The sequence below is a fragment of the Lagopus leucura genome, unplaced genomic scaffold (assembly GCF_019238085.1).
Source record: "Lagopus leucura isolate 7727_CA_CO unplaced genomic scaffold, USGS_WTPT01 Super-Scaffold_100047, whole genome shotgun sequence".
NCBI lineage: Eukaryota > Metazoa > Chordata > Aves > Galliformes > Phasianidae > Lagopus > Lagopus leucura.
The window spans coordinates 907,828-935,532 of NW_024962293.1; the positions used below are offsets into that span (position 1 = coordinate 907,828).

General features: G+C 52.6%; 1 protein-coding gene across 2 annotated transcripts in view; it reads left to right on the forward strand.

The window, feature by feature from the left end:
* The first annotated feature begins 11,257 nt into the window (after positions 1-11,257).
* The window catches only part of PMEPA1 (prostate transmembrane protein, androgen induced 1), a 30,089-nt gene continuing 13,641 nt past the window's right edge, over positions 11,258-27,705 (forward strand). The window contains exon 1 of one of the 2 annotated variants that reach the window (XM_042884967.1): positions 11,258-11,547. In XM_042884967.1, coding sequence (XP_042740901.1) covers positions 11,445-11,547 — 103 coding nt within the window. In that variant the 5' untranslated portion in view covers positions 11,258-11,444. The remainder of the gene's footprint in view (positions 11,548-27,705) is intronic. The other variant, XM_042884966.1, reaches the window with a different exon arrangement.

Here is a 27,705-nt window from a genome sequence, read left to right on the forward strand (position 1 = left end):
TATTGGCAGCCTCAGCAGAAAATCTGGGGAAGATTCTCCATGCCCAGCAGCACCTTTCCGTCCATAGGGGAGCTGCTGTCCTTCAGGGGAAGCCCCTTGGGATGCTGCTGCCTTCTGCACAGCCCAGAGCTGCGTCCCCATGCCTCATTGCCCAGCACCTCAGACAGTGATGCAGACCTCACAGCCACTTTCCAGCCGGAGATCTGCATGTCTGGTTTCCAAGACAGAGGTATTTGCACTGGAGTGGATGTTTCTGCCCCAGCTCCCGCAGAGCTGAGTAGAGCTGATGCAGCCAGCACAGGGCATGGGGAGCTCACCCAGCCTGGCCACTGCCTGCCCCTGCTCCATGTTCAGGCTGAAGCCAGCCCTGGCTTTTAAGGTCTGTTCCAACCCATTTACCTTCTGAGCCTTTTTGTGAATAACGACGGGCAATATAAAAGCTGACATGAGCTCAGCTCCTGTCACTCCTTAAGTAAATGGGGAAGGCTACCATAAACCTACAGTCAGAAAAGGAAGAGCTGTTTTTGATCTAAACTGCCTTTAAACAAGGTGAGAGTTTATTTTCGGAGGATAAGCCTCGGTGGCTGATGCTGCTGGGACATTTTGTGCCAGTTTTTAATTGTTACTTTTTTTATTATATAGCATGATTCTGAACAGACACTCAAACAAGTGAGATTGGCTCATCATCCTTTCATTCCACACGTGTCACTTTGGAAGGGAAATGGCTTGGTAAAAGCCAGAGAGTTCAGATACGATGCTGGCAGATCGTTATGAAATATTCACAAGACATTTAGTTTAACTTGGTGCTAATTGAACACTGACAGCACAAGTTACTCCTGCCTGCAGCAATAGTCTATCACGTTTAGGCAAGTGGCATTCCTTCCCCGTGATGCTCTGGGGATGGGAGCGCTGGGGCAGGCAGGCGTCAGCAGGGAGCTGAGCTCAGAGAGGGGAATCCTCTGCAGCCATTCCATCTGTGGTATGGGGAGGAGACCTCACCTGCAAAGAGAAAATAGCTGGTATTGGATAAGGGACCAACCGGAGTTGATTCAGGTATTTGGGAGATATCTTCTGTAGTGATGGCATTTGAAAAGGAGATGGTCGTTCTCCTGAAGCCATGTCCCAAGCCCCCCCCTGCCCTGCAATAAGAGGGTTTCCAGGGCAGTGACACCTGCACTGATGTAACAGCCCTTCTCTTTGGGGATGTGGCCTTATTTACTGCTATAATTCCTATTACTATAGCTCAGCATACTTTTTGCTGATACTTGTGAATCTGTTTCTTACTGGCCAGTTCACAGACATCTAATAGCAGGAATTTCCTTACCATTTTAGTTGTCTATTACTTGAGAGCCAAACAGAGCTGAAGCGGGCAGGCAATGTGACCTCGTCAGCCATCAGCAGAGAAACACAGCTCAGCACTGCCACATCCCTGAGCATCGCTCCCAGCGCCACCTCAGGAGGGCTGGGTGTCCCTGTGTGCACAGAACACTGCTCCCAGCAGCTCTGCCCCGAGGACTGGGGGCACAGTGTCCCACTCCTGCAGCACACAGCTCAGCTGGCTTCGTGAGCACCGCTCTTCAGGAGGGCAAACAAATGAGGCTTTCAGCGTTGTTCTCCTGGATTCGTTTCACTGTGGATTACAGCAAGGCAAATAGACGGTGGGAGGACTTCGCTGATAAAATATTATTATTTTTTTTTTTCCCAAAGCAGAGAATACCAGAGGATAACACAACAGCAAATTACTGCATATTTTAAACCCTTGTAGCTAAACACTGCGCTCTGGGGCTGCGCCAGGTACCTCGCAGTGCCAATGAAAATGGGATACAGATGTTCACTTGTTTGGATGGAGGCAATAATTCATGCTTGCTACAAACTATACAAAGCCTCATGCTCAGGAAAGAATAGCTGGGTCTGTTCGTCAGCACTATGAAATCATATTCTCTGAACCTCCATTAAAGAAAATAGGAATGGTAAAACTGAACTGAGAAGGGCAGGCTGTCATTTTCTGAGATGTCACTGCTGCTCATCGAATCACAGAATGACCTGGGTTGCAAAGGAGCACAATGCTCATCTGGTTCCAACCCCCTGCTTTTGCAGGGTCACCAACCACCAGACCAGGCTGCCCAGAGCCACATCCAGCGTGGCCTTGAATGCCTCCAGGGATGGGGCATCCACAGCCTCCTTGGCCTCACTGTTGCAGTGACAAAGCCCACCCTGCTGTGTGCTGACCTGCAGTGCCATCACTGCCATGGCATGGGGTCACCACGTGGAACAGGTGTTGAACTGAGGATGTGTATGGGCAGGCAGGATGCAGCAGTGTGGAGAGCTGTCTGAGACCCTGCTTAGGAGCAACCAAAGCCATTTAGGCTTGAATAGCGGGTACTTGGCTGTTTTTGCAACATGAACAATGTTGCCTCCGATTTCAGATTCGCTTGTGATGAAAATTGGAGCAACAAGAGTGTTTGGGAATGTGATCTGTGCTTTGCAATGGACGTCATGAAAATGGGAGCTGTACGCCCCCAGGATACATCAGGATGGGACAGGGAGAAAGAAGGGCTGAGCTCAGCCCTTTCAGCCTGGCAGCAGGGCCGGCATGCACCTCCTGCTCCTTTGTGTGCAGCAGCTAACTGCCAAGCTGGCATCTGCCCACAGCATTGGCGAGCACACCTGAGTACCTGCACCACTGGTTTCCCTCCATTGTGCTCCACTGGGAGGAGTACAAACAGGTTCACACCTGAAGGATGGCTCCGGGTTCCAGGGATGCATGTGCAAATCCAGCAGGTAGGAATGGCACTCCTGACATGATGTCCCACCTCTCAGAAGCAGATCCCTGCTCTCTCTGCCTGCTGCTCGCTTTTCGTTTTCTCCTTGCAGTGCCCACATTAAAATGCAGATTATTTCTTTTTAATCTCCTTAGTTGGTTTTCATGGTGGAGCTGCAACTATTTTCACTCCAATATCTCACTTTGAGACAAAAGCCCGAGCAGCTTTTGATTCTGTAACACTTCCATGGAGTGTTCTGATTCCCCTCATCTTTTTTTCAGCTCTTTTCCTTGGCTGAGTCCACTCCCCAGATCTGTCCCCTTTGTATCAACAGTTCTGGCATCCCAATGTGCATCTCCTGCAGGACCAGTCAACACTGACTGAGAACACTTTGCCCTCACACCATTTACTACATTCACTTGCTCACACGAGGCAAACCACAGCAACCCTCACTAGCTCTGTTAGCACAGTGAGATGTCAGTCCTCTCCAGCATGCAGAACAGTCAAATATTTCCAGGGGCAATGTGGATCCCCGGGTGCAGGTTTCTGGCCCTTTCCCATCTCTGCTGACTCTTTAAATCCAGGAGACCCCAGAAGTTCACAAACACAGAACTGTTTGAGGATCCCCTGCTCTCACTCACACCGTGCAGCAGAGCAGCAGCACTCATTGCCCTACTGGTGCTTCTTCAGCAGAGCGAGGCTCAGCCAGAAATAAAGGCAGGGTCTATTTTTTTCTTCTGTAAGTATGTTCAAAACATGAATTTCCATGAGTTTCCAACATAAGACCTATATCTGCATGGTAAGTAGAGTCATTTTCACTTGCAAATGAGGTTGAATCTGCTAAAAAATCTGCTAATTTGCAATAAAAATAGCATCCATCTTTGCTCTGCAAATATAGCCTATTTGAAAACTGTCCCATTTTCAGAGCTGTGGCAGCTTGTAGGATGAGAAAGAGGAGAAGAAGGAAATACCTTGCATTTGAAGTCATTGCTCAGTTCTCCGGGACTGTTTCACACACCTTCAGTCATTATGCTGCGTTCTGTTTTGTCACATTAATTTTCACAGCAACAGACTGATACAAACAGCACGACTGTGGTGCAGAATGGGGAGAGCTGGATGGGTTGGGAGGGTTTGTTCAGACAGAAATATCTCCTGCCATATTGAGGGGAGTAGAAAAAAAGCGGCCAGCCAAGAAATTGCTTTTTGTAGGAACGTTCTGTCTCTTTTTCTTCCTTTTTTTTTTTTTTCCCCTATGTAACACATACTGCAGTATGAAAGACCTGGAGCAGGGGGGGACCAAGCAGCCGTTAGGATGTGTTTGATGCTGAATGCAGCTCCTCTTTCCAGTGGGGAATTCAAGGAATAAAAAGGAGAGGAAGGCGAGCAGGTATGCAGAAGATGGCATTAAATAAAGAGGCCTCACTGTGATGCTGTTATGGGAGAGCCCTGCTGACTTTCCTGCAGGTTCAGTGTTTTAAGGAACTGCAGCGTCAGGCTCTCAGGAAATGAATGCACGCATCAGAAAATCGGCAGCTCAGCATGCAGCCAGGTGCAATGCCAGGTGCACAGAGGACAGCTGGTGTACACCTCCTGTCCTACCCTCCTGCAGCCAGCCCACAGAGCACAAGGACTGCTTAGGGCACAGCAGGGACTGCCCTGTCTGTAGAACAAAGCGTGTCTGGCCGTCACTTCTCCACACCTGCACGTTGGGCTGCTCTACGTGTATCTCCAGGGCTCAGCACTTTCAGACGCCTGTGAGGGCAGGGTGAGGTGGTTTTCTTGTTGAAATAGACTCCTGTCTCAGCTGGTGGTGATGTTTCCCATGAGGAACTCGGTGCTCTTGGAGCCAGGAGTGTGCAGTGTCCACAATGCAGGATGTCAGGGCAGTGTAGGCAGCGGCTGTAATATCTCCTAAGAGAACATCTGTTGGACTGACATCTGTGTGCTGGCACCCAAAGCGACGTGGTTGGGGAGTGCTGCTCTTGGCCTGCTGTGCCCACTGTGCTGTGTTCAAGGTGTGCTGGCAGCAGCCCCTGTGCTCTCATAGCTTTTCCTCTCAGGGACCAGCTGAGATGCTGCAGCTGCAGGGGTGATGGTTTCAGCTCTTTGGTGGCACTTGTCACTTCTTGAGCATTTTGGGCTTGAGCTTGTGGACTGGTGTGAAACAAAAACACACCAGTAAGGAAGTGTGAGGAAAAGTCCCAGGATCCAAACAAAGGTTTTGCCGTTGAGGATGGGTTACAGCTTCAGAAATGCTTTGCACGTCACACTTCTGCACTGGGGCCAGCTGCGGTGGGTCACTGCTTCACACAGCATCTGAGGCTGGAGCTGACACCAAAAGCATTGGGTGGAAACTTGCTTATGTCTAGATGGTTTGCAGCAGGCAGAGCTCTAAAAAGAATAGCAAATTGCATATTCATAATGGCACACACAGTGCTTGAGAGAAACCCTTAATTTCTGCTGTGGAGGATCCGGAAATTCACCTCTGGCCATGCTCAGCGTGGATCAAGAGGAATTCTGAGTCCTTCCTCTGAGAAAAGCCCACTACTTTCTTCACTTTGAGCACATTATTTTATTTTTTAAACAAAAGAACACGACACAGCTCTATATCCCAGCTGGAAGCAATGTGATTTGTCATGAATACTAATACGCATTTGACAGTATCCTATAAATTCAACACATTTTGAAGAGCATTAACAAGACTCGTAGGAATCATACGTAAGAAATTCTTCCCCCACTTCTGTTCAATTAAATGAGAAGGAAGCAATCAAGAGTTGGCATTTGTACCCGAAACAAACACGGCTTGGGTCATGGCAAGACTTCTGCACACCGTGCCAGGCCTGGGTCTACAGCACGTTCATTGATTTTTGTCTCCACGAATCACCCTTAAGCTATAGGCAACAAAAGCTGAAGCTATGCAGATCTGATCTCTAGTTGATTTGTTGTTCATTAGAAAGATTTTCTCTCTTATTTGCTGCACCCCTGCTGCTGCGTGTTCATTAGGAGAATGGAATGTATTCCAAATATTTCCCGGCTCTGGCAGGGCAGATGGTGGAAAGTAATTTTCCAACCTCTTCTGGAACAAGGGGGGAAAAACCCTCCCAAATCACCCAAGTCACCCCGACCCACTGAGGAAGGGGTGTTTCTGAGTGCCGATGTGCCGTATGCTTTCTTTGCCTGTACAGTGCTGCGTGTCAGAGCGGTGGGAAGTGGGCATGAATTGGAGTGTATCACGTTCCGTGTGGGATGGGATGCTAGCAAAGCTTGGTTTTTTTCACAGAAAACTGCGTTTGTGAGGAGCACACAACAGTACACAGTGCCCTGAGGGATGTGCACAGAGCAGTGAGAAACACTCATTGCCCTGAATCCCCCCGCAGGGAGTTTGCAAAGCCAGCCCCGCTGGGCACAGGGTTAGCTGGAAGTGCCCCAGACACTGGCCCAGACACGCTGTCCCTGTCCCCTGCCCTCTGCCACCGCTCACACAATGGTGGAGGAAGCCACCCGGGCCGCATTTCCCTTCTGCTCCTTGGAGAATCGGGGCAGCACACAAGCTGGGGACAGATTTAGCTCCTGGATGCAGATGAAACGTCTCTGTGCCGACTGCTCCTTCCCTGTGCTCAGCCCCGTGCTCAGCCCCTCATCACGGCAGTGGAACTGCACACAAGGGAGCAGAGCAGCGCAGTCAGCGCGGCAGGCAGAGCACAGTGCGGGGAAACAAAGAGCAGGGCTGTGTTTGCTGCCTTCTTGGTGGCATTCACTTCTGCTCAGAGCCAGCTTCCTCTTGTCAGGAGCCTCTTGACCTGCAGATCCCTCTCCTCAGCAGCCCTGCTGCCCCGTGCCAGGATCCGGCTGCCTCTTCAGATCAAACCAGCAAAATGCATTGAGCATAAAGAGCCCGAGCTCTTGTGTGCTTCGAGGCTTTCAGCTTCCTGGCGGTTGTCCCTGGGGCTCACATTTGAGGGGAACGGCGAGGCTCCCTACAAACACATCAGGAAGGGGGAAGGCTGCCAGGCCCGGCCTTGCTGCTCTGTCCCACAGCCCTTTGGGCGCAGTGTGCAAGCTGCTGGTCAGCTTTGGCACAGCAGGCAGCAGGCTGCAGAGCTCCAGGCCTGCGCTCAGCTGTCGGTGCCCTGCTTTGCCCTGCACTGCCGGCCCAGCTAGAACTGGGGCTGTGGGCCACGCTGGGACACAGCAGTGCTGCAGTCCAGCAGTGCCCTGAGCTCTGACAGTCGGCGGGTGGCATTTGGGACCAATGGCTGTCACCAGCTCAGTGAGAGTCCTGCTCACTTGTTTTTACCCAGCTGTGGAAGTGGATGCAATTCCCCATTATTATGCTCTGGAGTCAAGTTTCCTGTAGGTAACTTAGGGCGTAGCCTACGTATGTGTAAAATACTGCTATTGTGTTTTTAATTAAAATGCCTATGATAGTACCAAAAGGAGAGGAAGGAGCAAGGAAGGGAACCCAGATTAAGTTTTTTAATTGTTTTAATAGTGAGATTTAGTTCGGTGAGAACAGGGCACATTGGTTTCCTTGGAAACACTGGCGATGGATGAGCTGCATAAATCCAGCAGGAAAAGATTTGCAAAAGCGGAACCCTTTGGTTTAAAGTGAGATTAAAACTCTTTTCGTTCGGAAAATGAGATCCTCCCGCGGCCCCCGCAGCGCACCGGACCGGGCCGGCAGGGACCGCAGGAATGCCCGGTGCTGCGGGGGGGCTGCGGCCCACCTCGGGGCGGGGCGATACGCGCTGCGGGGCTGACAGCTCTTCCCAAGGAAGGGGGAGCGCAGCCCGCAGGTAACGCCACGCGGAGGCTCGCACCGTCACGCAGGGGATGGATGGGGGTTTCGGCGCGTCAGGCAATCGCTGGGCTGAAGTCACCGCAGCAGCTGAGTAAATAGAGTTACGGAAAAGGCATTTATGGGAGCGTTCGCGTTCCAGGATCCTCCCCGTCTCCTCATCCGCCCGTTTGTTTGTGTTCCCGTCGCTCTGGTGCTGAATCCCGAGCGAACGGGGCCGCGGTGCGGAGGGTGCCAGGGGCACGCGCGGCCGATCTACCCACAGCGCACACGCCGCACAGCGGATCAGCCCCGCAGCGCAGCGCAGCGCGGCTCGGCGCGGCTCGGCTCCGCACGGCTCGGCTCGGCGCGGCTCGGCTCGGCCCCGCCCGCAGCCGCCGCCCCCCGCGGCGCTCCCCGCCGGCCCGGGCCCCTCCAGGCGGCGGTGCGGGAAGGCGCGAGTTGCGCCTTTGTCACGGCACCGGGTCAGCGCGCGGTCACGGCCCCGCCCCACGTGGACGGAAAGCCCACATGGCCGGGCGTGCCCCGCCTCCTTTCTCCCATTGGCTGTCCGGAGCCCGGCGGACGGGTTTCCCACTTTTGATTGGCTGAGGGCGCGCGTCGTTTACATGCGGAGGGCGGGGGAACGCCCGTCCGTGACATCGGGCGCCGTCTGGGGCCGCCCCCGAGGCGTCTGGGGACCTTAAAGGGGCCGCCGCACCGCCGCTGTGCGGTGCGTGATTCCGCCTCCCCGGGGCCGCGGTGCTCCCGGGAAGGTGCGAAGTTGCGGCGCGTCCGGGCGTTCTGAGACTCGTTCCCTAGCGCTGCTTTATTTTACATGCAGAATGCTGGGATACTCCGGGTTGGAAGGGTCCTGCAGGGGTCGTGAGGTCCTGGCCCCGCAGAAGTCTACCCGAAATTCCCTGCCTGGTTTTGCTGGTTTTGTTTTTCAGTGCAAGAAAATAAAACGCGTTCATCTGGGGAGCCGTGAGGGAGACTGGGGCTGGCACAGGGCACAGGGCTGTGCTCCCGTGGGCACTGCTGGGATGGAAGTGTGCTGTGCTGCTCTGCTGTATGGTGACAGTAACAGGCATGGAGCTATCGGGAGGATCCAGGGGTGCTGGGGAAAAGCTGTGCCAAGAGGGTGGTGGGCATGGCACAGTAACCCAGGGCTGTGGGCACGGCCCTGAGCTTCCAGAGCTCACAGTGTTGGGGTAGCACTCTTGGGCATAGGGTTTGGGTTATGGGTGGTGCTTTGTAGAAGCAGTTGGGCTCCATGGGGCTCAGGACAGGAGCAGCAGAGCCACAGTTCATTAGGAGAGACACGGTGGGCACTGTGATCATTGGAGGTGAAATCTTGATTGTGGTGGTTCTCAACACTTACTGCAGAGGATGAACTCTGAGAAGGAAAATGTGTCTGATGTTCCAGACAACAATGAGGGCTCATCTGCTGAGGAATTAATTCAGAGTGGCTGCAGGGCTTTAAATCATACGTGAGAATAATCTGTGCAAACTTGCAGAGGGAAGCAAGGGGCTGCCGGGCACCGTCCCTGCCCAGCACTGTTCTCCTCTGCACAGATCTCAGTATTGCTGCCTGCCAGGGAGAACACTGGGGTGCCTCGTCTTGAACAGTTTAAAAGCCTCAATGAAGTGGTTAGTCACCAGAAAGTGGGGACCGTGTCTGGGGTTGTTAGAAATAAGGTGCACTTGGAAATAAATATAGAATTATTCACCATGGTAACTCTTGCCCTATTGCATTGGTGCGTGTCTATTTAACATGAGTCTGAAAAGTAATGCGGTGAGATACTCTGTCTCCTCAAATGGACAGCTGTGTGGTTAACAAACCTTTGGGGAGCTGTTTTTGTGTTTCTTTGGATCTCCTCAACCACTCTGGTTTGACTCTTAGGGTTATTTGTGTCTATTATGGTTATCAGTTATCAGTCTGTCCCTGGTGTAGCACTGCAATGATTACAGCGGGGTCACTGCAATCTGTAACACTGAAGTGCTGCCCTGATGAATTGAAAGCAAAGACTGAAGCATGATTGTGTGAGCAGTGACTGACTGCAGGCCTGGACACAGTGCCATTGGCCCCACAGATCAGAGAGCATCGCTGTGTGCTGTGCAGGTTGTCCGAGGAGCTCGAGCTCAGCCAGGATGGAGCACAGGTGTCAGAATGCAGAGATGCATTGGAGAAGCACTGCAGTGTGTGGTGCTGCCCTGAGCACCGTTGGGGGGGGGAGGGGAGGGGTGTTACAGCAGAGCATTCAGTTAGCTGATTTTACCAGCCCATCTGGGATGACTTTAATTATTTGTTCTTAAATCACGGTGGAAAAATGCTGATAGTTGTAAAGCCACGAGTGGTTCAGATGCAGTTGGGATAGCGGGGCGTTTGTAGGCCAGCGTCAACTTGCAGACCGTTCTGCTTTGTCTTCCGTGAGGTGAGGGCGATGTGCGGACTTGCAGCAGCCTGTGTCTGCAACTGGAGCCTTCCTCCCATGCAGCCTTCCTCCTGCGGAGCCCTGCAAGCTGTGGGGCTGCATGGCCTGCATTTCTGGGCAGGAGGCTGGCACTGCAGGGCTGCCACCGCGCTGTAACCATGCCCTGACCACGGGTGCTGCCAGCTGCTGGCAGAGGCTGAGCTCACAGCCACCTTTTGGGGCCACCAGGTGAGGCTCACTGGGATCAGGTCTCTAATATTCAGCTGCCAAAGGCTTTAAATACACAAAGCCGTGTCTCTGGCGGAGCAGTGATGGCAGTGGGCCCACACGCACCAGAAGCTGAGCAGTGCAGCTCCCTCCAAGCACGGCGTCCCACTCCTCCCCAGGATGGTGACTGCTGGGTGGCACAGAGGGGCAGCTCAGTTTGGCAGCCCCCAGCTGTGTCCTTCAGGTAGCTTTGCGGTGCTGGACCGGGCACGAGGCATTGCGAAGTGCAGGCACATCGTTACCGAGGGTTTGTAAACCACCACGGAAAAATCGGCCTCTGCACTGTGCACAACGCCGGGCTGCGGGACCGCGGACTCCCAGAGGCGCTCTGCCCCCCCGCCCGGCCCGTGGATGCGCCCCACTCGGGTCCCTTTCCAAGCTAAGAAGTCTGTGCTGACCCCCGGCACGTGGAGCCCCAGGGAGCGGATGGAGTATTTTCCTTTCTCCTTTCTAAAAGCGAACGGGGCTGCTCCATTTTCAAGCGATCGCTCTGAAGCAAAAATAATAAAAGGGAACGAGAACTATGGGTTGAGATCCGGAGCAGCGAACAGCCGCGCTGCGGGCGAGGCGCTCGGCCTGCCCCGTTCCCTTCCCTTCTCTTTCCCTTCGGACCGCGGCGCTCGGGGCCTCCGCCCCCCCGGCCCCGCTCCGCACCGCGGGGCGCCCCCCCGTTTCGCACCCCCCTTCGCGCCCCCCCCGCGGCGGCGGCGCGAGGACGCGGGGCAGTCCCCGTCTGGCGCTGACGTCACGGGGCCCGCCCGCGGCTGGCGGCGGCGCGCGGCCGCGTCCCCGTGGCCGTGAATGAGCGCGGGGGGCGGGAGCGGAGCGGGGAGCGGGGAGCGGGCGGGCCGCGCTCCCGCCGCGCCGCGCCGCTCCGCCGCGCCCCACAAAAGTGAGGGGCTGCCGCGGCCGGGCCCAGCACAGCGCTGCCCGGGCCGGAGGGGGCGCGGAGCCGAGCCGGGCGGAGCCGAGCCGTGCCGGGCAGAGCCGCTGCGGGGGGCGCTGCGCTGCGCCGCGGTTGTGATTTCCAATTTTTAATCGCAGCTGCATTTCCCTCCCCCCGCCCCCCCCGCGCCGAGGAGGAGCCCCGGCTTTATGTGGTGCTGCCCGGGGAGCGCTCGGCGGCCCTGAAGTGCTTTGTGTCGCCGTCGCCTTCTTCTTTTTTTTTTTTTTTCTTTTCTTTTTTTTTTTTTTTTTTAAATGTATAACTTAATGGGTCTGAACAGCACGGCCGTCGCTATTCAGCCCAATGTGTCCTGCACATGCAACTGCAAAAGGTCTTTGTTCCAGAGCATGGAGATCAGTAAGTACCGACCTGCGGCCCTCCGGGGCTGGGCGTGCGGTGCTGGGTGTGCAGATGGCAGCGGGCGGTGGGAGCGGGGCTGGGGAAGTTGCCGTGGCTGTGGCCGCGCTGCGCTCCCCACGCACGGCGGCGGCACGGCGGGGCCGCGGCTGAAGGTGCCGCTCCGCTCCGCCGCCCCCGCGCGGTGCCCGCGACCCCTCGCGGGTCTCCCCCGGCCCCACAGGGTCCCCCCTCTGTCTCGGCGCGGATAGGAGCCCCCCCACCCCACCCCCATCTCCAGGTGTCGGCGTGGTTGTGCTTTTTTTTGGTGGTTTTTTTTTTCCCCCGTCTCTTCTGGGGGCTGTTCGGCTTTGGTAATGAATATTTTTCAACCCGCGCAGAGTAGGAAAGGACGGCGCCTGACCCGATAGCACCGCCGTTCTGTACTCTTTGCCTTTTGGAGATGGACTGCGCAGAGATGGAGCGCAGGATGGCACTGCCGAGGACAGAGGCGCGGTGGCTGCTCTGGGACTGAAAACCGAAGGGCTTTTCTGTGCAGGGAAAGATCTTGGGGCCAGGCGGGCTGTCAGCGCGGTGCTCGAGAACTTAAGCCCGCTGAGGCTGAATGGTCCAAAAGCTGGGGAAGGCTGTGCGTGTGCTCCCAGCAGGACGTGGGTTCTCTCAGTGCCGGCTGCGGGGCCGTGGCACCGGGCGCTGCTGCGGTCCGTGCCGTTCCCGCAGTGGGTCCGTGAGCAGTGGCCGCTCGCAACCCGGTGCCGGGCAGCCTCCGCCGCCTCCGGTTCCGCCGCTGTTCGGTTCAGGTGTCCGCGTCCTGCGGGAGAGCTGGGGGCGGTTCTACGCCGGGTGCTAAAATGGATTCACTCTGAATTTTAGCATAAAACATTCCCTTTGTACTGCGTGCGTTTAATCTTGATTTAATCTCATTCGTGTTCAGACAAAACTAAGCTGGATTTGCCTGATTTTATTAACACTGCCGGTACTGAATAGACCATTCTTCTCCCCTGACTCCAGCGGCCGGGCGGGATGTGCATACCAATAGCGGCGGGTACATAATGAGGACCGTTCCGTGGGTGCCGGCAGCAGCGCTGCGGGGCTGAGGCTGCAGCCGGTGTCCGGCTGGGCTGGTGGCAGCGCTGGGAGCTCACACGGGCAGTGTCTGCTGGAGATAGAGCTGCTCTTCCACTCTGTTGCTGTGAGGTTTTTTTGCAACCACCCCAGCTTTGAATTTCATACTTCTTAGAGATAGCATCTTGGGTTTTGTTTCTGCATTTTCTGACATGGGCTCAGTGGGATGCAGTGCCCGCAGTCCCGATGGCTGTCCCTGCAGTGCTGCCCACGCTGTGCTCAACCCCAGAGCTGGGCTGTGTGGCCGGGCTGCAGGGCTGCTCGCCTCTCTGTTCCTTCCCGGGCTTCCCCTTTGCCACCCATGACATTTATCTCTCTGCTGCCGCTCACCGCAGTGGCAGCCGTGGGCTGTGGTGGTCCTGCAGGAGCTGTTACCTGATAGTCCAGCTCTGAAGGGGAGGGAAGAGCTGAGCCCCATCCATCCTCACAGAAAGTCATATTATGGCTTTTTCCTCCTCCAGTCGCTTCTTTGTGCTTATTCTTTTAATACAGCACTCAGGGGACCTCTGGGCAGCTCCCATCAGATGCTATCTCAGTTCCCAGCCAAAAGTTCCCAGGCAGGAACGCTTTGAGATAGTGGCAGAGCTGTAAGCTAATTTAGGTCTCTCGTTAGGTTAGCCCTGTATCTGAGCCCCCAGACTGTTTCTTCACTGGTTCTCCCTGAGCAGCGAGCAGCAGCTGTGCTCTGTGCAGCTCCTGGATGAGGGGTTTGGGAAGGAGAGGCTGAGCCTACTAGTTGTGCTGGGCAGCACTGGGTGCAGCAAAATGAATTGCTTCTGCAGAGTGACAGAGGTCAGGGCTGAGCCTGGTGTCAGATGGGTCCGTAAAGAACTCATTGTGAGGTGAGTGACAGACTGAGGTGTGTGTCTGGGAGCTCATTGCTCCGGGGGGGATGTTGCAGCATCCCAGCATCTCCACTAGGACCTCATCTGTGCCAGGGCTGCATCAGACCCCATGGGATGATCCCAAAGGGGTTCAGCTGCCAAGGGAGATGGGGTGCCGAGGAGGTGCTTGGTGCAGGAATGGGGGCAGCTTCAGGTGTGGGTGTGCAAGGGTTGTGCTGGGTTTGTGCTCGTGCTGGTGGTGCTGGGGGTGGCACTGGTGGGAGCTCTGCCTGGAGTGGGGGCTTTGAGGTTTTGACATTCCTGGGTTTAGTATCAAACAGTGCTGATGTCTCCACTGAGGATCACGTCTCCTGACCACTTCAGACTGTGTTTTGGCAGCAATGTCTCTGTCCTGACACAGCGCTCAGGGCAGAGTGTATAACACTTTCGTTTCCTCCCTCATCTGTGAGGTTTCCTGTAGGAGGCTGTAGGAAGGCTGAGCTGCCGCCAATGCCTTAGCAAGCTGTAGAGCGTTCTCTAAGTGCGCTCCGGTTGTGGTTCTCAGTTTGGCTGCAGCCAAAACCAGGAGAATGCCATGTGTCCCTGCAGGCTGTGCTGCTCTGTGTGCAGGTCAGCATCCCCAGGGGTGCCCAGAAGGAGCAGGGCAGGGGCAGGTGGTGGCCTGGGGGCTGGCCGTGCTCCAGTCCTGCAGCACTGGGGTCATAAAGCCAGACTTGATTTGGTGCCCTTGAGCAGTGATGTAATCCTGCTGCTATAATCAGGGCTGAATGGAAAAATGAAAAGATGTAGTGGGAGGAGAAAGATCCGGCTTTTTTTTTTTTTCTTCTGGGCAAACACCTGGGTGTCATTGCAGCAGGACCCTACTGCACACACAGCAGCGGTGCCCAGGACCGCACACAGCACAGGGATGTGGCATGGCTGGGGCTGCCCCAGCAGGAGGTGCAGAGCAGGGCATGGGGACTGCGGGATGTGTGACGGGCAGCACATTGCCCAGCCCTCGTTTCACCTGGCGCCGTTTGCAGGTGCTGACTGACAGTGATGACACTGCAGTGTGTGACACACAGCACCCACACTGCGTCCCTCAGAGCTGGGAGCTGCGGGGGGGTCTGAGACACCTCGAGATGCTCAGGGTATGAATGAGCTGCTCGCTTTGCAGGTGGAGGGCAGCACCTATGGAGAAGTGCTCTCTCTCCTTATTGGTTTTTATTTGCTGTTGCTCACCTAGCGTGCTAACACTTTTAGCTTTCCAGCGCTGAGAGTCAGTGGCAAGTTAAATCCAACTTGAGAATGAGTTTGTAAACCTAAATTAGAAATGGGTAGACATGAGGAGACCTTTTCAAGGGAAGTACCAAAATACGTGGTGTCACTAATGGGCATAATTACAGCCCAGCTGCTTTCCTGAGTAACTCGCTGTGCCGTCATCCCTGCTGGTCTTGTTTCAGGTAGTGGCATCTGGCAGAATTTGGTAACCCTCATGAGCTAAAAAAGGTCATTTATTTGCAATGGCTTTTCGTTGACAAACTGGCTCACACCTCGCTCACTGCCTGCAGGGAGATCCGTTCTGTTTGGTCACTGCAGCCCTTGGTGCTGACATGGGGCACCTGCTGGTGATGCGGCTCTGCCTGCAGGAGGGATGTGCAGGGCTACAGCTGGGGAGAAACTTTGTTCATGCCACCAGCACACTGCCAGGAAGCCATAAAGCAAAGGAATCATTAACGTCAGTGGGGATGCTGCATGCAGCGCTCGTCCCGTCTGTGTGGCTGAATTACCATGGGATCATTTTGTAATTATTTGAGGAGGAAATGCTGGAGATGAGCTGCAGCACTGGGGTAGCATCTGTGTGTGCACACAGGCGTGAACCCGTTTGTGAAAGTTAATTGATGGAGCAGTACAACAAAATTGTATGAAATGGACTTGGGAGAGAAGGGGTTGGTAGCTGGAGAAAGGAGTTGTGACTTGTTGTACATTTTTTTTAGAGCAGATAAATTTCAGCTGCAGTTCATCGTCCAAACCGGAGGATTTGGGGAACTCTTGAGAGTAAAGAGAGCTCTGATGATTTGGCCAGGAATGCGGCTTCCAAGGCGGCACTTTGATCTGCATTTTAAATGCTTTGTAATGGCAGTTTCACAATTTCTTTTCTCATTTTAAGTCAGTTTTGCAGAGGTATGTTGTGGGAGAAAACAGTATGAGCACACATGATTCCTGTCTGCTTTGCAGCCAGCTAGAACTTGTACTTCATCCCAGATCTGTTGGCTACTATGGCACATTCATGATTACGCCAGAAAGGAAATTAGTAAAGATGTTAAATATTATCAAAGCTTTGGGAATCTTCTGAAATATCTCCAGTGTGAAAACTAAACTTGCATTAGCATTTCTGCTGCAATGTGGCGTGCAGCACTGAGCAGAGCACCCACCCAGCATCGCAGGTTCCTGATTTGTTGTTTGGTTGTTTTTTTTTTAACACCTGACAATTGATGTTTCCATGTAGCACATGCAGCCTGGTGATCTCCTGCTGCACTCCAGGCCCTGAGTGTACTGAGCCAGAAGCTTTCTGAAGACAGCCTGCTGCTTTAGCGGTGCTGGTGGGGACCTTTTTCTTCCCTTTTCATCTACAGCATGTTCTCAGATAAACTCTGTCTATCCCTATAAAGAGGGCTTGTTGCATTAATTTCTGTGGTAGGGATGGAGTAAGGGGGGATAGGAATTGAGAACATTCATTAAAGCTTTTGTTTCAATCTTCTGTAGCATCATTCCTTCTTGCAGACAGCTTGGGGAATCAGTGGCCTTATAGGTGAAGGACAAATAGACGCATGTTCCCCAGGGGGTGCAGAGCTTCGTAGTCGCTCTTGTGGTGCTGGCTTTGGCCTCTCCTGAGCTCTGACTCTGAAATGTGTGAGGCCAGCAGCAAACTGCAGACCAAGCTCAGCTGGTGTGCAGAAAGGCTGCGCCACTCACCTGCAAGCAGTCAGCCCCCATGGATGGGCCTTAGAGGGCAAAGGGTACAGCAGTGACTGAGACAAATGGTAGCGTAGACACATCTGCTGCATCCTGGTCCAAAATGTCAGCGACCTTCTGCTGGATGTCATCCTCATCATTCTGCATCCTTTTCTGGGGCAAGATGCTGATGGGCTGAGTGCAAGGCAGCGTGGCCATGTGGTCTGCAGGTGCAGCTGTGACACTCGATGCCCTGGTGCTTATTGTGGGGGTCAGGCAGGCACCATGTCTCACATCACCCATGGATCCTTATAACTAAACACAGCTCCTGGAGCATGTCAAGGAGGATAACGTTGTTAAGATTATAATTGATAGAGTGTCACCTGCTTCCTGCAAGTAAGCTGACTTCAGATTTCCAGCTGGTGCAGGACTGGACTCACGCTGCATGCAGAGCAGGGCGTTGTGTCTGCGGTGTGTGTTGGTGTTGTCACAGGCAGTGCATTACATAAAGCTATCTTGCACGTCTTCAGAAACTTGCCTCACAAGTTGTCAGTGTTGGTGGATGTCCACAGTCCTTCCAAGTGGTTCACACATTTATGTTCAGTGTATTCAGTCTCGCACATATCTTTAATGGAGTACTGCTGACTGGCTGATCTTTTACTTGCTGTATGTACCCAAGAATGTGCATTTAGAAATGCGAGTGTTTCTGCACGTGTCAGCTCTGTGATCCATTCCCGAGGCCCTGCTCTTGCACACAGGGATGAGGAGCTGTGCATGCAGTGTTCTGCTGGCAAGAGGCACGGGCACTTCAGCAGGTGCAACAGGATTTCTCACATTTGCCAACTTGGCCCAAGCAACCCAGTGAAACACAGCTTAGCCTTGGAGAATGAGAGCTGCTTAACCCCCAGGCTTGGGAGATAGTGGCAATGAAAAGAGGCCCTTGCACAGGAATCAATACAACTTTTCAAGAATTACATGCAGGACATGGTTTGGGGATTTTTTTTTTCCCTCCCTTCATTCTGCCCAGTGTGTTAAGTAGCTGGTTTGTTACTGGAACCCCCTACAAATGATTGTCAGTAATAATTCTGCAAAACTATGAATCAACTCTGCATGACTTTGTGCAAATAGACTGAGTAATTTCTTTGTTCTTTTCTTCTTACTTTGTAATTGGAGTCTGTAAAAGCCCAAAGGTTTGGTCTTGTGGAAAGCATGATTCATTTATTGGTGTCTGTGCCGACTAGTTATCTTTCAGTAATTCCAGAGTGCTGCTGCAAGCCAAGAGTGATTCATACATGGCTAAGTGCACAAACAAATGGGGTCATGGCCATCTGCAGAAACTTTTCTAATCTATTTATGGTATCGGAGAAAGAAGTGGGTGTATTAAGAATGATGGAATAGGTGTCAATTACATTAGTGAGTATAACCAGTTAAGTAACACTAACCATTACTCAAAAACCACATCTGCGCATTGCTAAGGATTGCTGCAGTAGGTCCTGTTTAAATGCTTACATAGGTCTGATATAAGAAATAAATTGTCTGGCTTGTCTCCTAAGGAACTCCCCTTCATAACTGCTTTGGTATTCCCCCATAACTTACTTGAGATGCAGATGTGAACATGCATGGTGTGTGTTCATAGTGACAAAGTCCTGGTCTTTGCTATGGCAGACCTCACTCTGTATCTTTTACATGCAGATTTTGGCTTAATATATAATTAACTTGCTAATTGCTTAACTTGTTAATGAGTGATAGCATTTCTTGTTTGCACGTCATGCTAAATGGTTATGTGACATCTTAGTAGAGATGGTGGTGCTCAGGTGAGTTGGTTTTCCTGCCAAATGCGTCTGAAGAAGTGCTCTAAAACCCAAGGGAGAAAGAGACTGGCATCATACGAAGCAGCTTTCTTCTATCTCTGTCCCATTTCACTCTCTGTGAGCATTAATTTTGCCCCTGGTAACTGATATCAAAAGCAGTTCTGGCTGCATTTGCTTCAGAATCACGCTGTTGGGGTTTTGGTGGGTTGAGCAGTGTGCTGGCTTGCTGGCAGGGAGCTGGGGAAGGCACTCGGGTGTGAGCTGGGTGTGAGCAGGAGGCAGTTGGGCTTTATAGCCACAGAAAGCAGCCGGGCCAGAAATGCACATTTGGCAATGTGTCTTTGTTGTCCTTTGGCTGAAGCCTTGAAGGCCATGACTGTCCTGCTGTATACACTCTGAGGGAGCCAGGCCTGGCCCAACGCCTGTTGTGCTTCACAGGGAAGTGACCCAGACTGCCGAAAGCCTCTCCTGCTGTCTGCACAGCTTGCTGCCTCTGCCCTCACTGTAAGTCAACACGTTGCACAAGCGGCATGCTGGATTTACCTGCAGGGCAGGTGGGGAGGGAGCCAAGCTGTTTGGGTGAGTTCCCGAAGGATGTCTGAGTGCAGAGTGCTGAGATGAGCACTGCCAGGCTCCGATTCCCACCTCTGTCTGCCTCTAGCCATGCTGGGGATGAGTCCAGGCTCTGCTCTGTGTGGATGGGGCTGGGAGATCCTCCCTGCAGCGCTCCTGGGTGGTGCTGGGGTTGTTAGGGTTATAGTTGGTGATAACGAGGTGCAGGGCTGGGCTTGGTGCTGTCAGTGTTCCCAGGTGTCCTGGGCGTCCCTGCAGTGGGATGCTGTCCTGGAGCAGCTCCTGCCCTGCCTGTGTTTCTGCCTCCTTCCCACCCCAGCAAGAGTGTGGTCTTCTGGCTTCTGTGACTCGGTCTCACACACGGGTTAGGCTCTTGAGTACCTTGACCTTAACACAATTTAGAGGCTCGGGTTTGCAGTATAACACACAGAAATCTCACTTTGGGGCTCTTTTCTTCAGCCTCTGCGGTGGGAGCTGCCATGTGGAAGGGCTCAGCGTGAGGCCGGGTCTGCAGTGCATGCCCATGTGTGGGGCATCCCGTGGGATGCATGCCGTTTGCTCTGCTCATGGCTCCTAATCCTCATATTTCATGGGTTTTCTCGATAAATACTACTAAGCATCCACTGACTTGCCATCCAGGCTGAACTGTAAGGAATCATAAACAAAATGGGCAGCCTCCATTTGATAATTCACTACGTGCTTTTTACGAGTGCAGCTTTAAATATGTTTATATGTGTGCATTTATACGCACATATATATGCGTGTTTGTATTTGTATATATATATATACCTGTGTGTATAAAGATGGAAGCATTTAATTAATTTAGGTGCAGAAAGAGGCCCTCCCAGGTGAGGGAATCATGGCAGGGTGGGCTCAGGCTGAAGGTGCGTCCTGCTGTGCAGCACAGTGCCTCAAGTGGGTTCACAGCCCCGTGCAGATGTTCAGGAATTTCTCTTTTGTCATGGCCATGGGGTTCTGCTGCTCTTCAGACCATAAGTGCACTCCAGGCTCAGCGGGTTTGTGGCTCAGGAGATGCTTTTCATCCCCCCTGGATCCCTGCTCAGGAGGGATCACACCGCCTCTCTCAGCCATGTGTCCTCCTTGGTTCTGCTTCCACAGATTTGCAGATCCATGTTAAGGCTTTATTAAATTAAGCAGAACGACCTTTTAAAATTTGCATTTCAAGTGGAAGAATTGCTTTATGTAATGCAGGGCTATGCAAGGAGACCTAAATACGAGCTTTAATTGGCTGCTACAAAAATAGGTGTAATTTTTTGCACAGTGATTTTACGGCTCCTGAGTTCAGTGTCCTGACGAAATCCTGCAACCAGTCCACTCATTGCCCCGGAGATGGGGGCATGGAGGGCTGAGGCGCCCGAGGAACAGGACCACGAACAGCCTTGCTCCTGTTTGCACAGCCAGACATACCCAGCAGTTCCTGCAGCTCTGTACGGTTGGAAAGGCGGTGGAGGACCGGCTGCACCTCCCCTGTGTGTGCCCGCCAGCTCACCCTGCAGCACCGAGCTGCCTGGCACAGCCCTGCCGGGTCACAGGGCGGCTTTATTGGGGCTGTAACTGCCAGCAGGTGAGAAACATGCAGCTCCTGCAGCTGTGCCTGCCAGACGGTGCGTGTGCCAAGAGCCGCCGCTTTGTTTTCCAGCCTGATCGATGCGGTTACGTCGGTAATTCAATGGCTGTAGGCACTTCTGTGGGCTGGGAGGTTGCTGTGTGGGCCCTGGGCTCAGGGCGGGCTGTCACCGGGGGCCTGAGGAAGTGAAGGGTGTCGTGTTTTGACCCTGCATCCTTACAGTAATCCAGATAGGCTTTCCTGTTTCTATATTTAAAGCCTTTCCGTTCTTCTGTTGGGAGAGACGGAGCATTGGCTCTCTTGGGTAACATCTGACCCTTCCTCTTCAGGACAACTGGTCCCCAGGTGGGGTTTCTCCACAGGAAGCAAGGCTCCTCTGAACCTTCCTGCCACAAATTGAAGGAATTGTGGGTTTTTTTGGTTTGTCTTCATCCAGTTAGGATGAGAGCTGGTTATCCGAGCTTACTGAAGGTCCCACAAGAATGAGCACTCGGTTTGTCTCAGCCAGCATATGGGAGGAAAGCTGGCACTCAGACGGGGTGGGAGAAGCTGAGATACGATTTGTTTCTTCTTTGAAATTATCCCCTTTTAATTGTCTAAACAGAGTTTCAAAGAAAATCTCTGCTTTTCTCTCCTTGCAGCATTATAATTTTATATAATCAGTTTTCTTTCTCAAAAAGAATAGGGTGTGATTTTTTTTTTATTTTTTTTTTCAGAGGCAGGGAAGGATAAGTTCCAGATGTTGCTGGTCTATACTTTTTGCCTCTGTTTAACATTCAGTGCCTTTCTTGCATCGGCTGCAAGAAGTGGGGCTGATGTTTTCATTCTAAGGTAAATCATCCCCAGTCGGCCCCTCTGCTGAATGTATCTTGGCCAGGCACTGCCCAAAGTCTGCACCAGCTGCTCTGCACCCCCCCCAGCAGGGCTGCCCGAAGTCCCCTTGTCAGCACAGCAGCTCCTGCACCCACAGCAGCTCCTCGGTGCCTCCTGTGCCTGGAGGATTGATTTGCCATACATCTGGAGTCGTTCCTCTAAATCAGCATGACTTGAAATCAGTGAGCTGACTGAGCCTGAGGAGCCGAAGCTAGTTAGCTGCTGTGGTAATTTACAGCTGCTCTCCACCCCTTCATCGGGGTGAAAAAGTTGCTTATCTCAGCACTGTGTGTGTGTGGAAAGTGACTTCTCCCAGCCCGATGCAGGAGGACTGGAGCAGTGCTGGAAGCCGTGGTGTGGCTGTGGCTCCGGCAGCTTTGACTGTGGTGTGGGGTTAAAGGCAGCCATATGGGGCAGCAGGACTCCTTGGAATCAGCCTGTGGCAGGTACTAATTAGTACTGATTAACCCTTATCAGTGACAGACAGTCCCTGTGGAACTCATAAAGAAGGCTGTGTGTGCAGGTGTTCCTGTATCCCCTGCAGGATGCCTTGCTGCCTGGTCAGCTTTTCTCGGTAGTCCAGGTTGTTTAGTCACCCCTTCCCAGGTACACTGGGGAAGTGCAGTATTTCAGGAGTTGCCAGTATCTAATTGTGGAGGCTCAGCGTGTAAGGGGCTGACAAAATGGGGCCTCAAGACCTTCAGGACAGACAAAATGGGACCTCAGGACCTTTAGGATGGATAGAATGGGGCCTCCAGGACAGACAGAATGGGGCCTCAGAAGCCCTGCCGAGCCTGTGTGAAGTTACAGCTGTTTGCAAAACTGCCTTTGCTGTTTTAAGACATTATAACATGTATGGGTCTCCCTCTCTCTCTCAATATAGATCTGAGTTTATGAGAATACCTCACAAGTAAGGTGTCTTTGCTCAGGTGTGGTATCCGAAATGGCTAGAGAAGAACCAACTAGATGAAGTATTTACAAGTGATGAATAAATGCTTTTAATAAAGAGCTAATCAATTGTTATAGAGCCCGCAAAGTCAATAGGGCTTATGACCTTTGCTTGTAACCACACACGGATCTTTAACATGCTCATAATGCCTACAAATCATTCACTGGGCTTTTATCGAGCATTTATTAGTGTAAGTCATAACCAACCAACCAAACAAAATAATTATTTCAGTTGCTTTCTTTTGAGACGGGTGACACAGCTTGGTTGTACAGCAAAATAGCCTCTGCTTATGCAGAAAAGCTGCAAAACATGACCGTGAGGAGCGTTGTGGTGCAGGTGCCATGTGCGATGGGGAGCGATGGGCTCCTGCAGGGTGATGTCTGGGACAGCTGAAGTGTGGGGTTTGCTGTTGGAAACCCAGTGTCACTTTGCTCTGAGCTGTGCTCTAGTGCTGTTGCTCTTGCAGATGTTCGCTATTGCTTGATGGTTGTGCAGCTTGCACCCGTTGCCTTGCCCCGTGATTTGGGGAAGCTTGCACAAAGGTTTGTTCTGGCTGCAGCTTTTCCTGCTATCCCTGATTTCTCCTGTGCCACGTATATGGATCTGTGCCTCGAGGAGAAGAGGGAAAGATGGGTGGGATGTGGAACACGGTGCATGGCCTGAAATGGGTCAGCTTGTGGCCAGACCTGGTGGCTCTATCTCCTTTGCTGGCTGAGACAGAGGCAGTCCTGTGGGACCCCACAGTAGGCAGCAAGAGGGGCTGCAGCCATCCCTGCCAGGCTTCCCTCTTGTGCATTGCCTGTTGGAGGCTGGGGGCAGTCTGTCCCAGCTGCTGTGCGGCCCTCACCCAGTTCCCAAGAGTTGGATCATGCTGCATTTGCTTCCCCACTCCCCTGTGAAAACGCCCATAAGGCTTCGCCCTTTATTTCATTGTTGTCAGTTTGGGTATTTTGTTACATTAGTCTAAATTGGTTTGTTTCCATAGCTGCAAACTGCTGATAAAACCTCGCTGTAGGATCTGCCACTCTTCCCATGCACGGTACCAAAAATAATTCACACATGGTGTCAGGAGGTGCCCGGCTGCGGAGCAAGGGCTGAGGCTGCAGGGATGGCTGCCCCCATCCGGGGCTGCAGTCAGGGCACGGCACTGGGTGCTCCTGAGCCTCGGTCTGCTGAAGTGCTTCTTCCATCCTTGGTAACAGCATTTTCCTTCTGGCAGGGATGGAGGAGGGCTTTTAGCAGGTCTCCTGTTTTCTCTTTATGCAGTTCTCCAACAGGAACTTGCCATTAACATTTATTTGGGGTATTTGCGTGTTGTGATGTCTCGCAAAGTATTTGCCTGCTCAAATGGAAGGTGTGGAATCCCCTGAGCTGTTGGCTCCTGCTGGGACATGCCCTGTGATTGCCACAGTCCCAGCCCTGCTGCACAATGCTGTGAGCATCCCTTCTCCACCCCATCTGTCTTGGGATTCAGGCTGGGCTTTGGGCATTCTGTGCCTTCTGTTGGGAAGAGATTGGGGTGGGGACAGCCTGCTGGCTCCCCTGCACCACTGGGCAGGGATGTTGGTCTGGGGTGAGGATACCCCATAACTCAAGCTTGCAGGAATTTAACATCACCCAGGCATTTCCAGAAGGAAATGTGCTTCTGAAAGGCAGTCGGGATCGCCCCCGCTCCTCTTCTCCCAGGCACAGATGCTCAGCTGACACCAGCTAAATAAAAACCTTTTAGCCCCTGCCAGGAAGTCTAGAGCAAACTGCCAAAAAGCATCTAGGACCAAGACACAAAACCCAGTCGAGCCTGAGCAAAGCACTTAGAAATAACGGATGGTACTTCTGTCTCTTGAATTTTAGCACATGAGATGCTTCAGTGTCAGGGTTTTGTTAAAATAGAATAGTAGAACGTTGAAGGTTTTCAGCAGACACAAAGCAAAGCAAGTCCCCTCGCAGCACAGGAGAAGTGGTATCGCTTAGTTCTGCCTTCCTGATAGAAAGCATTTGTGATTTCCTTGTTGGCACTCCCCCAGCTCGAAATCAAAGCATAGTCTTGCTGAAGGAGAATGCTCTGTATGGCTTTTAGCCATGTCCAGAGGTGGGACCCGAGCCCTTGGTGTGTGCTTGTCCCGCCCTGTGGCTGCAACCTGGTGCTCCTGGTGCCCCATGGGGCAGGAGGGATGGTAGGTGGGATGTGCATGGTGGAGCCGGTGGCAAGGTTCTTGCTGTCCCTTTTTGCTCCTGGCAAGAGGACGTAACCAAAAATTGGCAGGTTCATATTTTTTACTGTTGAATTAAAATCTATCAAATACTTACAGAGAGCCGAAACCCTTATTAAGCCATGCTGCTGGGGAGGTGACGTGCTCCTGGGTCTGGCGTGCTCCCACATCTCATGTTTGTGTGCTGTGTGTTGCGTGAAGGGTGAGCGTCTGGAGCTCAAACAAAGGTTCTAAATAGGACTAACACAGGCAGCCACTTCTTGGTGAGTCTGGGGCTGAGGTGTGTCTGGCTCTTGCCAGCACAGATTGCAGAGCAGCTCTTGCCCAGCCCACAGCTGATCTGACAGCTGCAGCCGCAGCTCTGCTGGGCAGTGGGGTTTGTGTGGAGCACAGCCGTGTCTGGCGGCACAGTGCTGTGCAGGGGGCAGGCAGGATCCTCTGAGCCTGGAGCCTGAGAGTGGAGCGAGGGGACGGAATGAGGCCGTGGGGGCTGCTGGGCATGGCTCCGGAGCAGTGGCACTGCTTTGTTCCTGCAGGGCTCAGTGTCCCCAGATCTTAGGGTCAACAATAATAATGATAAAATATGTGTGCATATATATGTATGGTGAGAGCAGGCTGACTTCTGCTCCTGGAAAAAGGCTTCCTGAAGGCCAGCCCTTGGCTGTAAGGCGCAGGGTATGCGTGTATGGCACCTGCAAAGGGCTGAGCAATGCATTTTATGGGGGGAAACGTGCTAAATGAACTTCTCCGAACAGGAGGAAGGCATCCAGCCCGATTCTTTAGTGCTCATTTTAGTAATTTCTTCCAGATAACCTACACATCTGTGTCGGTGCAATTAAAACAGAAATTCCGCCTAATGAACAGTTGTAGCCCTTGGGCTATTGCGGAATGAGCAAGTGAAGTTGGAAACGCTCTTATTAAAATAATAATTAAGAAACAAGGGTGGGGAGGCAGAGGGAGGTGCAGATGAGGTGCTGGTGGGATGCTGGAGGGCGAGGAGCTGCTGTGACCCCAGCGCTGAACTCACTGCACTCCTAGCTGCCCCAGGTTGAGCCGTGCTGCTGTGCCGTAAGGGTGGCTGTGCCCTGGTGTGCCCTCCTCATGCTGCTTCTCAGCCCTCAGACCTGCAGCAAAGCCCAGAGATCAGCGCTGCCCTGCCTGCGTGGGGCTGCCTCCAGATTCCCTGCCAGAGCCCAGAGCTGCAGCATCAGTCTGTTGAGCCCTACTTTGCATTTATTTGTTGAGATCTTGGTTCTCCAGCGGCTGATGAAGCTCAGGAAGGGAGGAGTGTTTCGGTATTAGGCAGGGTTGTATCTGCTTCTGCTTTTTTCAGAGTACCATTGTTTGTCAGTAAGAAGTAAAAACGCCATGTGTGCCCATGGGTTGCTCTGATTTGTCCTTCTGTACTGTGGACAGGAGTGCCTGGGCTGAGTGGTCAGCGATGGCAACTGGTGCTTGGCTGTGTCAGGCAGCTTGCCCTCCTGCTTTCAAGTACATGGCAAAAAAACAATCCTTTCCATTGTTGTCCCTTCCAGTTTTCATAGTGTCTGTCCACAAAGCATTGCTTTATCACAATTAATGCTCCAAAGTTGTTTGAAAACTTAACACACTTGGGATGTAGAGATGTATGTGATATGCAGAGGTAGCAGTGTCTCAGAGTAGCAGAATAAAAAAAATAAGCAGCTGCCAGACAAATCCTGCTGGGATGATACATTGGGATGATTTTAGCGGGATTTATATCTACAGGCTGTGGGCATTTTGGTTGTTTAGTCTTTTTTTTTTTTTTTTTCCCTTTTTAAATGGTTGCGAACCAGGGTGATTGCTTATCATTTTCATTTGAACTCCATCTGACAAATCGTTTTAGATGGAGAAAGCAATACTGCATCTTTAAATGGCCACTCTGTCAGCGCATCTTGCAGGGCTTTAAATGCCCTTTGTTATCGCAGTCTAGACAGGACGCAGGCGGAATATTTGATATGTTATAAGGCAAAGATTTGACAAGGTTGAATTCATTCACCGGCTTATTTAAAACCGAATTTCAAAACGTTCTTCCTCACAAACATGTCTTTCTCCCCCTCTGTATTTTCTTTCAAAGTTGGTGCAGTACGTTTCAACTGTTTCAACTGTTTAGACTGAGCGAGGAGACATTAGCTTACTGCAGCCTGCAGTACTCTAATTGCCCTTTTTATGACTGTCTAGACATCATGCAGATGCATGTTTGTGGTGAGAAGACATTTCCCCCTCTGGTTATACGATAGTCTGAGCCCTTTGCATCGCCTGTCTCCTTACCCCTCTGTCCTGGAATGTGCCTTCCTCCCTCCATCCCTGAAAAAACTGCTGTTCCCCCATTTTATTTCTGGAAGGATGCTTCAGTTCCCATTTTTGCTGTTCTTTTTAGGATGTGTGTTCACAAATGTTAATGCTTTTTGGAGGAATAAAGATGTGTGGAGCACATCCCCCGCAGCCCCAGCGCAGGTCGCGTTGCAGGAGCCGCGGAGCAGCGGTGTGTGCAGATATCGCTGGGTTTATGGGCACATATGGAGATGGTTTTGTTTGTGTTCCCCGCGATAAGGGCACAGCCTTGCGGGCCAGGTTTAAGAATGAAAATATCAGCGAGGTTTGAATGGGTCAGAGTTTTAGTTATGCAAATAGGGCGCATTAATTAACCCCGTTGCTATAGCTACTGCTTTATTGTTAAATGCAATGAAAAGAGGACAAGCTGTGTTGTTGGATAATCCTCCCCTCTGTGCTCTTCTTCCTCATCCTCCAAAGTCTTCCTCCGCCCCAGCGTGAGGGCAGCTGCTGTCCCCATACCCATGGGCAGGTGGCGGTCGCCCACGGTGGCCACTGAAAGCCAAAAGTGAAGTCCTCTCCTTGCAGAGCCAGGGCTGTGGGGCACGGGGATCGGAGGGGTCCTTGCTGCCATGGCCGCATCCCAGCGGCCTCCCCCAGAGCCCCTTGTGGGCGCTGACTTCGCTGGGCAGCCGTCAATTTTCCACCACAGCCCCATGTCATCAGTCTGCCTTCTGGTGGCTGCGCCGCATGGGAAAGGTCTGGAAGTGGGACAAAGGAGGGGTGCAGATGGATGGGATGGGATGGGATGGGATGGGATGGGGCACCTTGTCCTGCCTGGCTGGAGGAGAGGAGCACCAGCCAGGCATTGGGAGCCAGCCCTGTGCAGCTGGGCTTATTGAACACAAGATGTTTTTTCGTGTCTGCTTAGAGACTCACAAACCAACACAGCAGGATA